The sequence below is a fragment of the Neodiprion virginianus genome, chromosome 5 (genome assembly GCF_021901495.1).
Source record: "Neodiprion virginianus isolate iyNeoVirg1 chromosome 5, iyNeoVirg1.1, whole genome shotgun sequence".
Taxonomy (NCBI): domain Eukaryota; kingdom Metazoa; phylum Arthropoda; class Insecta; order Hymenoptera; family Diprionidae; genus Neodiprion; species Neodiprion virginianus.
In genome coordinates, this window is record NC_060881.1 from 5,062,664 (window position 1) to 5,077,365 (window position 14,702).

At 39.9% G+C, this 14,702-nt stretch overlaps 2 protein-coding genes and 1 long non-coding RNA gene across 3 annotated transcripts; 2 read left to right on the forward strand and 1 right to left on the reverse strand.

Moving 5' to 3' along the window:
* The first annotated feature begins 136 nt into the window (after nt 1-136).
* Nucleotides 137-4,325, forward strand: LOC124306008 (laccase-like). The gene is made up of 10 exons (XM_046766101.1): nt 137-380; nt 548-680; nt 805-1,089; nt 1,285-1,555; nt 1,637-1,841; nt 2,270-2,454; nt 2,543-2,750; nt 3,049-3,264; nt 3,352-3,582; nt 3,701-4,325. The coding sequence occupies exons 1-10, from the start codon at nt 245-247 to the stop codon at nt 3,853-3,855; spliced, it is 2,025 nt and encodes a 674-aa protein (XP_046622057.1). The 5' UTR covers nt 137-244; the 3' UTR covers nt 3,856-4,325.
* Nucleotides 3,965-12,783, reverse strand: LOC124306014 (uncharacterized). The gene is made up of 2 exons (XR_006908489.1): nt 12,647-12,783; nt 3,965-4,051 (listed from the first exon to the last, which is right to left on the reverse strand). It is a non-coding gene; the product is annotated as an uncharacterized LOC124306014 (long non-coding RNA).
* LOC124306011 (laccase-like) lies at nt 7,792-12,689 on the forward strand. Its single transcript, XM_046766106.1, has 10 exons — nt 7,792-8,045; nt 9,122-9,254; nt 9,379-9,663; nt 9,859-10,129; nt 10,211-10,415; nt 10,880-11,064; nt 11,153-11,360; nt 11,659-11,874; nt 11,961-12,191; nt 12,296-12,689. Exons 1-10 carry the CDS (start codon nt 7,943-7,945, stop codon nt 12,448-12,450), a joined length of 1,992 nt encoding a protein of 663 aa, XP_046622062.1. The 5' UTR covers nt 7,792-7,942; the 3' UTR covers nt 12,451-12,689.
* Nucleotides 12,784-14,702: the final 1,919 nt, after the last annotated feature.

The following is a 14,702-nucleotide window of genomic DNA, read 5'->3' on the forward strand; positions in this document are numbered from 1 at the left end:
AGGTATCATGCGTATAGTGGATGTATCTGAAATATTTTGTTGACCTGTGTTAACTTTTTATGTTGACGACTATGTTTACTTCAGTTTCAAGTACATGCAGAATCCCCAGTATTTAAACGGTTCATCCGACAGTAGGAAACGTCGTGGATTATCATCCGGTACTTCGCAAACCCAAGTGCCCGGAGGCATTCTTTTCATTACAAAATTATTCAAAATTGTTGATCGACACCACGAATAGTGAGTGATGGCTTCGCCCGGACGGAACCATGCGGTAACTGATTTAAGTAGAATCAATCGACTCGTCATACTGATGACAACTTGCTGTTTCTTGAGTGATCTTGCAAGCGCGAAAATGCATCAAATCCTTCGCCATAAGTTAGGTATGTGTCTAATTTCGGGGATATTGCGATAAACGAGTTTTTTGTTTATTCTATTTTTTTCTCGTACTTCTCCGACTCATATCCGATGACCAGTGCGGTTTACATTATAACAAAGCGGATTGGAATGGTAAAATCTAGTTAAATTATTAAATTTTGATCCATTTCAGCTCCGATCGACTTCTCGAGAGGCGATGTCTCGTTATCAACGCCAATGGAGTGTCTGCGACCGTGTCGGGAGAACGAACCGCCTAAGATTTGCTATTATCACTTCACCCTGGAGATCTATAGTGCCCAAGGATTGTGAGTAGAAACTTGACCAAATGTTCTTTTCATAACTTCGAGTATTCTTCGGTCAAAACATGTGCTGATTTTGCTGGAGACTGGAACAGCATACTTGATTTCACAAATTATGTAAATCAACCAGGGCTTGCAGCCTGTGTACTCCCAACATGACCAATGACCTGGATGACACTTGTCAATGCGTCACTGCTGACGGCGTAGAAAGAACCCTTCTAGCCGTGAACAGAATGTTACCTGGACCCTCGATTCAGGTTTGTCAAGGTGACAAGATCGTCGTTGACGTTGAGAATTTAATGCAAGGCATGGAAACCACCATTCATTGGCATGGAATATATCAGACAGGAACACCTTACCAAGATGGGGTACCTTTCGTGACTCAATGCCCTATTGCGACCGGACTGACGCACAGGTGAAACATGAGTGATTATGAGCCTAACTGAGTCTGGGTGAATTTCACCCCAGACGTTTTTCAAACTCTTCGTAGAGTCCCTTAGTCGTGAAAATGGGCCTCATGGCGACATTCTTCATGCGAAATGAAGGTTATTTTTCAGTGACTTTTTAATATCACGAAATTTTGTATTTGCATCATCTTTCCTGCTCTTAGATATCAGTTTATGGCCACAAATCAAGGCACACACTTTTGGCACTCTCATGATGCTCTACAAAAAATGGATGGATTATACGGTTCCTTGATCGTTCGTGAACCACCCCAATCGGATCCCAACAGCCATCTCTACGACTACGATACACCGTCGACAGTCATGGTTATTAGCGACTGGTTGCACCAAGAGGCTACTGAACATTATCCAGGACTTCTGGATACCCCGGGTCAGATCGCGGAGGCAGTATTGATACATGGAAGAGGACAGTGGATGGTAAGTAAGAATGTTCGTTAGTCGACGAACGCTCGCTCGTGTCGTTAGTTTCACTTTCATCTAAATTTCTGGTCCTTGCAGAATCAGACTAGCAAGGTTACAACCACTTCGCCACTGGCGGTGTATACAGTGAAACAGGGTAAAAGATACCGATTTAGAATGATCAATGCTTTCTGCACGGTTTGTCCTGCTGAATTAAGTTTCCAGAATCATGACATGACCGTCATCGCATCAGACGGAGAACATTTGCAGCCCGTTAGTGCTTCCGTCCTAACATCGTACGCAGGTAAGAAAAAGTTGATCATCGGCTGAAAGTCTCTCACTTACTTGGCAAAGCTGCACTGCATCGTTTGAAAAAAAGTTTTTCTAATAGGTGTTTTCTTGCACAAACCGTACTTCAAATTATGAATTCTCCAGTTCCTTATTTTACGGTGAGTCATCGTGTTCGTTGACTTGACCAGTCCTTCCATTTTCCATCGTAGCAAACTTGTACGTAGGAGAAACTGCTATTTCTATAAGTCGTGCTTCCTATGATTCCAAAAAACGTCTCCAAACCGAAAACTGTTGGAACAGTTTCTCAAGTGTTTCACACAGAAGAATGTCCAGCAGATGAAAATAATTCCCTCCAACTACAAAAATCTAACAAACAAACGAATGTGCAGGCAATAAATTGGCAATTCTTTGAAATAATAAACCGTTACCATCGTTCCGTAGGAGAACGATACGATTTTATAATAGACGCCAGTCAATCGGTGGGTACCTATTGGATTCGAGTACGTGCTGTCGGGGAATGCAGTGGTCCAGCTGTTCAGCAATACGGTATTCTTCGCTACGAAGGTGGGCCTGATCTCCCCACTTCTGAACAACCACTGTACAGTCAAAGCTTTGTCCAGGGACTCGTAAGAAAATTTCCAATTGTGTTCACGAATTCGGATACATATTACAAAGCACCAACCTCACATAATTTAACATATTTCTCAATCAAAGATCCTCAATTCGGCGAACTCAAACGTCTGTTCCACCTCGACGCAACCAATTGACGGTAATTTGTGCGCAAGCGGATTTAGAAGTGCTCTTCCTGTGGACAAGGAGATTCTTAAATCGGTCCCAGACTTCAAATTCTACCTGCCATCAGGTTTCGTGACATTCCCAAATACGGAAATATTCACACCGAACACTTACCTACAATATTTCGGTAGGTTCTGTAACTCGACGTGATATTCGAAAGGGATTATTGCATTTGGCCACGTGGGGCGGGGTTGAAACTTCGAATTTGAAAAGTACCGAAAGTGGCAACTTCCGAATTTTTTTCATGCTGAAACTTGATACAAACTTGTTTCGTTAAAGTTTAATTTCTTAACATCAAGTTTTCTCACCGAATAATTTACAAATCGGCGTTTCCGTAACTTTGACCCCGCCTGGTCTCTCAATTAAATCACTTCGTGAAAATCCGAATACTCGAGAGCTCCCCTTACAAAACGTATTTTTCGCAGTTCCCCCATCACGTGCTGCCTTCGCATCAGTTATTAACAACATCTCGTTCGTTTCTCCGCCCGCACCACTGATTTCCCAGCGTAACGACATTCCCTTGGAATTAATCTGCAATGGAGAAAATCTCCCCAAAAATTGTGATGGGTCTTATTGCGCCTGCACACATGTCCTGAGCGTACCCTTGAATGCCGTTGTCGAAATCGTCTTCTGTGACGCAGGTATCGAATCGAATTCGATTTATTTTACCCTAAGGGTGCAACGACCAGCTAGTTTTCACTTATTATTTTCACGTTTGAACATTGCAGCTCCGCAGTCCGGTGTCTCCCATCCATTTCATTTACACGGGAACGCCTTCCGCATCATTGGCATGGGTGCATCCGCCGACCCAAGCGTCACGGTACTGAATGCGACAACCATTCGTGATCTCGACAGGAGGGGTCTTCTGGTTAGGAACTTTGATCAGCCTCCTGCCAAAGATACCGCCATAATACCTTCTAACGGATACTTGATTACGAGATTCCTTGCTAATAATCCTGGTAAGTTGTACAAAACGATTTGTCACGTTTGTCCTGGTAGTCAAAGTGGCGTTTGATCTCAGATGATCACCTACTAACTAACTACTAATTACCTACTAATTATCTTGTCTCCCATCAGGCTACTGGCTATACCACTGCCATTTCGTGTTCCACTCGATCGCCGGCATGGAGCTTGTCATACAAGTCGGTGATGTGATAGATATTCCACCAGTCCCACAAAACTTCCCCACTTGCGGGCACTACTTGCCGAAAATATCGCCTATCAGCAAATAACAACTTTGAACGTAGAATTTATTGCTTGACTATTGGATCCTAGGTTCCAATTATAATTTAGAAAAATGGACGTCAACCTCCTGGGAGGATCGTCGATGCTATTGGTCCGGGATAGAATTATGTGGACTCATGTTTGGCAGACATCGTATCATTCAGTATGGTTATCTTCGAACTACCACTGCACTTCTATTTCTACCTTCTTCGTAGTATTAGTTTTACCTGAGATCTTCCTTAAATCTGACATTCATTGAACGTCTATTTCTATCAAAGTTCAAACAAAGAAGAATTTGAATATGTAATTCGAGCTTTAATGCTCCAAAACGACATTTCAGCTTTTTAACCAAGAACGGAAGTGAAACGACACAATTAGACGCGTATATCCTCCAGCCGCAGTGTTTCATCTGATTGATTAATATTAGATCTCGTGATACAGCATTAAGATGAAGTCAAATAAACAAACTCATGTACAATTATTAACTCGTTTTGAATGTGGGATTTGATGGGTAAGTAGGGTAACACAAATATTCTGAAAAATCTCAAACCCTCCGTAAAAGAGGTACTTCGCATCGAAATAATGGTGAGTCTTGGAAGAGAAATAAAAAAATTTTTCGGACTCTTATTAGCCCACAAAAAGTTTCTCAATGATTTTCCAATTTCTTTAATCGAACAGTTTCGAGATACGATTTTTCTCCCAAATTGCGTTTTTTAGAAAAACTCATTTTTCGAGTGGATGTAGCGTAAACATTTGAGATCTGAAAATAAAATCTAATCGAAATAATATATCTACTCACTTTGGTTCGAAGTTTGATTTAAAAAATGACTCTCTCGACTCGACATGAAATCGTTTTCACTCGTCGCCGGAAACTCGAGGCATAATGTCTTGGGTCTCAAAATATTCTTATGATAAAGATTCGATACGTACGAAAGCCTAAACTTTCAATACAAACGAACGAGATGATCTGATCAGTAAACTATTACGAAACCAAGTTGAATATCTCGTTAAGAAAATCGCAATTTACTTCGAAATTGAACCATCAGAAAACAAGCTATTGCGCACGCAGTACATGAGATTTTTTTTCAACTTGCCTGTCACTGAAACGTGAACAAGAAGTATATGTCCGAGTACCTATAACCATCATACTACGGTGAAAAACTTTTTTCTAAGTCCAGTCTGTGAGATTTATTTTTTCAATCAATTGATAAGATATAAGGTCAATTGCGAGAAAGGTGGGAAAAGCACAAATTATACAACGAGATTGGATTTATTAGAATGTACTCATCAAGAACGTGGTAACCGAAAGAGAGAAATTTCAACGTATACGATTTCTAACGACAATTGTCCAATTTACATCAGTCATGTTTGATAGCGGGAGCCATATTAGCGCGTATAAAGAATGTGAGGAAATGGTACCATTTACAGTAAGTAGTATGATAAAGAGGCCTTTGTATAATCTGAAATGTGTATGAAAATCATAAATTGGACACCGACGTATTCATACCAAAGCAGTAACTTGTGTAAAGTCAAATCAGTATAACGATAATAATTTGTACGTAGAAAATTGCGTATCAGGAGGACAAACGGTATAAAGACAATTGGCACGAGCGCAAATGTGTATAAAGACAAAATTGTACAAACACAAAACGAGGATTACAGATCTAGAAATAAGCGAAATAACGGTACGATAAAGTGACTCACAGCTTTCAACGTTTCGATAAATTTAAATTCGAATTCACGCAAAACATTAAGGTGTTTCAATCATGAAATATAAACTATTCATAAACTCGCATTCGAGACTGACTGTTTTGTTAACTAACGGCGAAGATACGATATGAAAGGTCAGCTCAAATGCAGTGGCATCCGTTAAATTAAAATGCATGTGACTGGACGATCAATCGGTTACGAGGGCCTTGATTAATGACATAATAATATTGTATGATCAGTGATGAACAGATGAATATTTTCACCACAATTTTTCACGATCTTCTCGGAAAATCAAATTGTAGTAACTGTTGATCTCTTGATTTTACCAGAATTAAACCCTGAGTAACTGTTCTGATCACACGAGTTTTTTTTATTTTTTTCTTTTTCGGGTTACAGATGCCGTAACACAAAAACTAGACCTGATCGAATCAAAATAAATATAGTTCGATAATAAGGGTGGATAGGTATTTCAAAATTAGTGAAAACCTTCCCTGTTACAAAATTTTGCTGACCCGTGTACTGTAACGCTATATATGACCTTCGTTCTGTTTATGAATACTAAAAAAATCATATTATAATAAAATCATTCGTATATAAAATATTCTAACATCAATTCAATAATACTTCAACTTGTTCGTCTCATACTCAGTTGAAAGTTTTCATGCCAAACACAAAAAGAGAATCTATGTCGACCAGTGTAACCCTAGAAGGTTTCATATTTCAGAAACTTTCAAAATACTCATCACTGTATGTTTGCAGTCTGAAGCATCTCACCGACAGTAGATGATTCTTTGCTCAAGTTATTGGCTAATTCACATCGTCATGCATGTCGATGATGTTGCACTATTAAAAATCTGTGCACGATAATCAATTCACTGTGATTTCAGAGATTGCTGATTTTTTATTTCGTCAATACTCTGGAATCACTTCACACTGCTACGGATCGGTACCCGACGATTTATCGCGAAACGATTAGAGATTCGTTTGTTACTCACCCTGACTGTTCCTTCTTACGGGATCATAGTGCTTCCATGAAGTTTTGGTATTTCTATAGAAATAATTGAGTCAGTCGTATCCACGGTACTCTGGTCTTGTTGTTAGCGACGCACCCTTGACACCAGCTGGAGTGCTCTTCTACTTATAATTAGCTTATTCTTAGCTGGAATGAAAATGTTTTGACAGCTATTTTAATTTGATGGATGATGTTGTGGCGGTGCCTTTTGATGATACGACTAATATTTTAGTGGTTGAAATATCGCGTGGGGAGTTGTTGATGGAATCGTCCTTGCTGTGTTACCGGTTCTGTTATTTGCTTATGTTTATACTAGTAATAAGAATATTTTCTGAATAATCCAATTTGTCTTAGAAGCTTGAACTTATATCTCAAGAGATGTAATGTTAACACAAGAATGTTCAACAATTTATTGGTCTCCAAATTTATTTTGTAAGTACTTTTGATTGGAATATTCGAATGGAACAATGTCGTAATGGAGATCGCTGGAGGTGATGTGACTGACTTTTTTACCGTGAGACTCGCAATTTTGAATTCAATAATGCAAATAAATATCGTATCGAGATGAATTATCACATAATTTTATCGGCTTTCACGTTACATCGAATAGTTACGTTTACCACATTCCCGAGGCATTATAACAGGTTATCATTTTATCGAACGCAGAATGAGTTAGATTGTACGTGATCGTTATTTCGAGTTACTCTGACAAAACCGAGTTTTCCTCGTGGATAAATGCCCAAGTGATTGATGAAAATCACGTAATATTTTGTTCTATTCTCCTGCGAGATTTCTTCATCGTAACCAAAAAACCCTGTACAAGAAGTTACATGTCATTGTACGACCTTGGTTAATGCTCAATACGGAATGCGTTTCGTGTAATCGGATTGTTCGATTGAAAAAATAAGATACCATCATTTGAAGGTCATTATGCCTGTCAAGTGACAGTCAACCTCCTATTGTGTTGAATACAACAAGACCGAGAAACGCGCTTCCCCGATACCGTCTCTAATGATATGAAAAAATACTAGGCCGATATTGGATCTGAAGCATGCTGCCTCTTATTTATTTTTTCAATCGACTTCGTATTCTGAAGGTGCGTCAAAAATATTCCAACTTATTAAAAATAATAATCACCGGTCGATGAAAATACGCGTCAACCGAGACGTCATTGCGCCTGAGATGAAATTCAATGCCTATATAAGCGTGTGTACTTCACATTTGTCAAAGTAAATTTGTTACAATTTGAACAAAGTAGCCGTGTTGTTAGATTTGAAAGATCCATTATCTGCAAAATCTCTGCGCCGGATCAATTCTGCAGAAGTACGGGAAACCCTTGAGCAAAGGGGTTGTCTAAGGGAGAGGACTACACCATGATTTCGATGGCTGTAAATCGATTTGCCGTCTCATTGACGTTACTTATGATCCTGGCCAGTTTTGCAAATGCTGGTCACGGTAATCGTCGAATGCATAAAGGTGGGTGGCATTCTTTAAAGGACTCAAAATACACGTGCAAACCATAATCGTGCATTTCTCCTCTCATATTGGTGATTACAAATAGAGAAAAACAAAATCGGAACAGCAAAATGTTGTGTGATGTGAATATTGTCAAAAGTATCAAAATTATCCTCTACATATCTGGAGACCCAGAGCTGTATCAACACCTTGGTATTCTTATGAAACAAATGAAAACAAGGATGAGAGAAAACCTGGAAATGGACGAGTTGGACACTGAGTTGAAGGTCTCTGATCAGGCAAGACTCAGCAACATGTGAAATTGACATATTGCTCGGTCTCAGTGATCAGAATTGATATTGACAATCGTTGATTGGTCGCTCAAAACAGTTTCGGATGATTCATTAGTTATTGATTTCCATTCGAGCCTCAAAGGTTTTCCGCAAGTTCTAACGATGTACTCCATTTTTAACCTACCTATGATCTTTGCAAATAAGAAAAATACGTCATCCGATCGACGCCTCGTGAATGCATGCTCCCGTATTTCCGACATGAGAAGCCTAAGACCTGCTATTATCAGTTTGATAATTCACTGGCGTGGAATTTGTTAGTACGGCATCCATGACCACGACGGAGTACCCTTTGTAAACCAATGCCCCATTGCGGATGAGAACTCCGATTATTATCCGACGCTTTGCTAACCCGAGTACCCGGAGGCATCCTGTTCATCACAATATTAATCAAAATTGTTGATCAACACCTCGACCATGCGGTAACTGTTATGTGTCTAATTTCTCGCAGGATATCGCGGCAAACGGAGCTTCTATTTATTCTAATCTTCTCTGGAACTTTTCCGACTTATGTCGGATGACAAGTACGTTTTATATTACGATAAAATGAACCGAATGTAAAAATCTAGTTGATTCACCTGAATCTGCAGCGACGGCCGTTCATCAAACGATTATTTTGTTACATCCTTCGATCACCAACGTAGTCGAAGTTAGCATCATTTTTTCTCTACTTCAAGCCAATGAAATTCAAAACGGAACATTTTTCGGAAGTCTGATAACGCTTCGATAAATTTTGAACTATTTCAGCTCCAATCGACTGTTCGAGAGGCCATGTCCAGTTATCGACGCCAATGGAATGTCTGCGACCGTGTCGGGAGAACGAACCACCTAAGATTTGCTACTACCACTTCACCCTGGAGATCTATAGTGCCCAAGGATTGTGAGTAGAAACTTGACCGAATCTTCTTTTCATAACTTCGGGTATTCTTCGGTAAAAACATGTGCTGATTTTGCTGGAGACTGTAACAGCATACTTGATTTCACAAATTATGTGAATGAACCAGGGCTTGCAGCCTGTGTACTCCCAACATGACGAATGACCTGGATTACACTTGTCAATGCGTCACTGCTGACGGCGTAGAAAGAACCCTTCTAGCCGTGAACAGAATGTTACCTGGACCCTCGATTCAGGTTTGTCAGGGTGACAAGATCGTCGTTGACGTTGAGAATTTAATGCAAGGCATGGAAACCACCATTCATTGGCATGGAATATATCAGACAGGAACACCTTACCAAGATGGAGTACCTTTCGTGACTCAATGCCCTATTGCGACCGGACTGACGCACAGGTGAATCAAGAGTTATCATGAGCCAAACTGAGTCTGGGTGAATTTCACCCCAGACGTTTTTCAAACTCCTCGTAGAGTCCCTTAGTCGTGAAAATGAGCCTCATGGTGACATTCTTTATGCGAAATGAAGGTTATTTTTCAGTGACTTTTTAATATCACGAAATTTTGTATTTGCATCATCTTTCCTGCTCTTAGATATCAGTTTATGGCCACAAATCAAGGCACACACTTTTGGCACTCTCATGATGCTCTACAAAAAATGGATGGCATATACGGTTCCTTAGTCATTCGTGAACCACCCGAACCGGATCCCAACAGCCATCTCTACGACTACGATACACCGTCGACAGTCATGGTTATTAGCGACTGGTTGCACCGGGAGGCTACTGAACATTATCCAGGACTTCTGGATACCCCGGGTCAAGCCGCGGAGGCAGTACTGATACATGGAAGAGGACAGTGGATGGTAAGTAAGAATGTTTGTTAATCGACAAACGCTCGCTCGTGTCGTTAGTTTCACTTTCATCCAAATTTTCGGTCCTTGCAGAATCAGACTAGCAATGTTACAACCACTTCGCCACTGGCGGTGTATACAGTGAAACAGGGTAAAAGATACCGATTTAGAATGATCAATGCTTTCTGCACGGTTTGTCCTGCTGAATTAAGTTTCCAGAATCATGACATGACCGTCATCGCATCAGACGGAGAACATTTGCAGCCCGTTAGTGCTTCCGTCTTAACATCGTATTCAGGTAAGAAAAAGTTAATCAACGGCTGAAAGTCTCTCACTTACTTGGCAAAGCTGCACTGATTTGTTTGAAATAAAAGTTTTTCTCATAGGTGTTTTTTTGCACAAACCGTACTTCAAATTATAAATTCTCCAGTTTCTTATTTTACGGTGAGTCATCGTGTTCGTTGACTTGACCAGTCCTTCCATTTTCCATCGTAGCAAACTTGTACGTAGAAGAAACTGCTGTTTCTATAAGTCGTGCTTCCTTCAATTCCAAAAAACGTTTCCAAACCGAAAACTGTTGGAACAGTTTATGTAGAAGCTACAAAAAATGAAATAAGCCTGTTTCTCAAGTGTTTCACACAAAAGAATGTCCAGCAGATAAAAATAATTTTCTCCAACTACAAAAATCAAACGAACAAACAAATGTTAAAGCAATGAATTGGAAATTCTTCGAAATAATAAACCGTTACCATCGTTCCGTAGGAGAACGATACGATTTTATAATAGACGCTGGTCAATCGGTGGGCACCTATTGGATTCGAGTACGTGCTCTCGGGGAATGCAGTGGTCCAGCTGTTCAGCAATACGGTATTCTTCGCTACGAAGGTGGGCCTGATGTCCCCACTTCTGAACAACCACTGTACAGTCAAAGCTTTGCCCAGGGACTCGTAAGTGAATTTCCAATTGTTTTCACGAATTCGGATACATATTACAAAGCACCAACCTCACATAATTTAACATATTTCTCAATCAAAGATCCTCAATTCGGCGAACTCAAACGTCTGTTCCACCTCGACGCAACCGATTGACGGTAATTTGTGCGCGAGCGGATTTAGAAGTGCTCTTCCTGTGGACAAGGAGATTCTTAAATCGGTCCCAGACTTCAAATTTTACCTGCCATCAGGTTTCGTGACATTCCCAAATACGGAAATATTCACACCGAATACTTACCTACAATATTTCGGTAGGTTCTATAACTCAACGTGATATTCGAAAGAAAGTATTGCATTTCGCCTCTTGGGGCGGGGTTGAAACTTCTGATTTCAAAAGTACCGAAAGCGGCAAATTCCGAATTTTTTTTCTGCCGAAACCTAATACAAACTTGTTTCGTCAAAGTTTGATTTCTTTACATCAAGCTTCCTCACCGAATAATTCAGAAATCGGCGCTTCCGCAACTCTAACCCCACCTGGTCTCTTAATTGAATCACTTCGTGAAAATCCGAATACTCGAGAGCTCCCCTTACAAAACGTATTTTTCGCAGTTCCCCCAACACTCGCTGCCGTGGCATCAGTTATTAACAACATCTCGTTCGTTTCTCCACCCGCACCACTGATTTCCCAGCGTAACGACATTCCCTTGGAATTAATCTGCAATGGAGAAAATCTTCCCAAAAATTGTAATGGGTCTTATTGCGCCTGCACGCATGTCCTGAGCGTACCCTTGAATGCCGTTGTCGAAATCGTCTTCTGTGACGCAGGTATCGAATCGAATTCGTTTTATTTTACCCTAAGGTGCAACGACCAGCTAGTTTTCACTTATTATTCTCCCGTTTGAACATTGTAGCTCCGCAAGTCAATCTCTCCCATCCATTTCATTTACACGGGAACGCCTTCCGCATCATTGGCATGGGTGCATCCGCCGACCCAAGCGTCACGGTACTGAATGCGACAACCATTCGTGATCTCGACAGGAGGGGTCTTCTGGTTAGGAACTTTGATCAGCCTCCTGCCAAAGATACCGCCATAATACCTTCTAACGGATACTTGATTACGAGATTCCTTGCTAATAATCCTGGTAAGTTATACTAAACGATATTCCAAGTTTGTCCTGGTAGTCAAAGTGACGTTTGATCTCAGATGATCACCTACCAACTAAGCGATTATTCTGTCTTTCATCAGGCTACTGGCTATACCACTGCCATTTCGTGTTCCACTCGACCACCGGCATGGAGGTTGTCATACAAGTCGGTGATGTGATGGATATTCCACCAGTCCCACAAAACTTCCCCACTTGCGGGGACTACTTGCCGAAAATATCGCCTATCAGCAAATAACAACTTTGAACGTAGAATTTATTGCTTGACTATTGGATCCTAGGTTCCAATTATAATTTAGAAAAATGGACGTCAACCTCCTGGGAGGATCGTCGATGCTATTGGTCCGGGATAGAATTATGTGGACTCATGTTTGGCAGATATCGTATCATTCAGTATGGTTATCTTCAAACTACTACTGCACTTCTATTTCTACATTCTTTAAGATAAAGTCAGATAAACAAACTTATTTACGATTATTAACTCATTTCGAATGTCGAATTCAATGGATAAATAGGGTAACACAAATATTCTGAAGAATCTTAAACCCTCCGTAAAAGAAGTACTCCGCATCGAAATAATAGTGAGTCTTGAAAGAGAAATAAAAAAATTGTTCGGACTCTTATTGGCCCACAAAAAGTTTCTAAATGATTTTCAAATTTCTTCAATCGAACGGTTTCGAGATACGATTTTTCTCCCAAATTCCGTTTCTTAGAAAAACACTTTTTTCGAGTGGATGTAGCGTGAACATTTGAGATCTGAAAATAAAATCTAATCGAAATAATATATCTCCTCACTTTGGTTCGAAGTTTGATTAAAAAAATAACTCTCTCGACTCGACATGAAATCGTTTCCACACTTCGCCGAAAACTCGGGGCATAATGTCTTGATTCTCAAAATATTCGCAACGAATGCACCTTCTTATGACAAAAATTCGATAAATACGGAAGTCTAAACTTTCAATACAAACAAACGAGATGATCTGATCAGTAAACTATTACGAAACCAAGTTGAATAACTCATCAGGAAAATCGCGATTTACTTTGAAATTGAACCATCAGAAAACAAGCCATTGCGCACGCAGTATACAAGATATTTTTTCAACTAGCTTGTCACTGAAACGTGAACAAGAAGTATGTTTCCGAGTACCTATAACCATCATACTACGGTGAAAAACTTTTTTCTAAACATAGTCTATGAGATTTATTTCTTCAATCAATTGATAAGATATAAGGTCGATTGCGAGAAAGGTGGGAAAAGCACAAATTTCAGAAAGAGATAGGATTTATTAGAATGGACTCAGCAAGAACGTGGTAACCAAAAGAGAGAAATTTCAACGAATAAGATTTATAACAACAATTGTGAAATTTACATTTGTCATGTTTAACCCTTTCGGCCCGATCGGTGACCGTAGTCACCCAACGTCCGACGCTCGCTCTGTACGAGCGGTGACCATCGTAACCCAACATTTGACACTCGTTATGTACGAACGGTGACCATGGTAACCCAACATTATGTTATAATTTTTTAAGCATGTTTTTTACGAGCGACTGCACTCGCTCTGCGTAAGATAGCGTGGTATTGTGCGTCTGACGGGCGCTTGCAGTTGTTCCGCAAGTACGGACGCTTGCCGCAACTGCTCGGTCAGCGGGGACGGCGCGACGTGGAATGCGTCCGTACCGAAAGGGTTAATAGCGGGAGCCATATTAGCGCGTATAAAAAATGTGAAGAAATGGTATCATTTACAGTAAGTAGTTTGATAGAGAGGCCTTTGTATAATCTGAAATGTGTATGAAAATCATAAATTGGACACCGACGTATTCATACCAAAGCAGTAACTTGTGTAAAGTCAAATGAGTATAACAATAATAATTTGTATAAAGAAAACTGCGTATCAGGAGGACAAACGGTATAAAGACAATTGGCACGAGCGCAAATGTGTATAAAGACAAAATTGTACAAACACAAAACGAGGATTACAGATCTAGAAATAAGCGAAATAACGGTACGATAAAGTGGCTCACAGCTTCCAACGTTTCAATAAACTTAAATTCGAATTCACGCAAAACATTAAGGTGTTTCATTCATGAAATATAAACTATTCATAAACTCGCATTCAAGACTGTCTGTTTTGTTAAATTAAGGCAAAGATACGATATGGAACGTCAGCTCAAATGCAGTGGCATCCGTCATATTGAAATGCATGTGACTGGACGATCAATCGGTTACAAGGGCCTTGATTAATGACATAATAATATTATATGATCAGTGATAAACAGATGAATATTTTCACCACAATTTTTTACGATCTTCAAGGAAAATCAAATTGTAGTAGCTGTTGATCTCTTGATTTTACCAGAATCAAACCCTGAGTAACTGTTCTGATCACACGAGTTTTCTTTTCGGGTTACAGATGCCATAACACAAAAACTAGACCTGATCGAATCAAAATAAATATAGTTCCATAAAAAAGGTAGATAGGTATTTCAAAA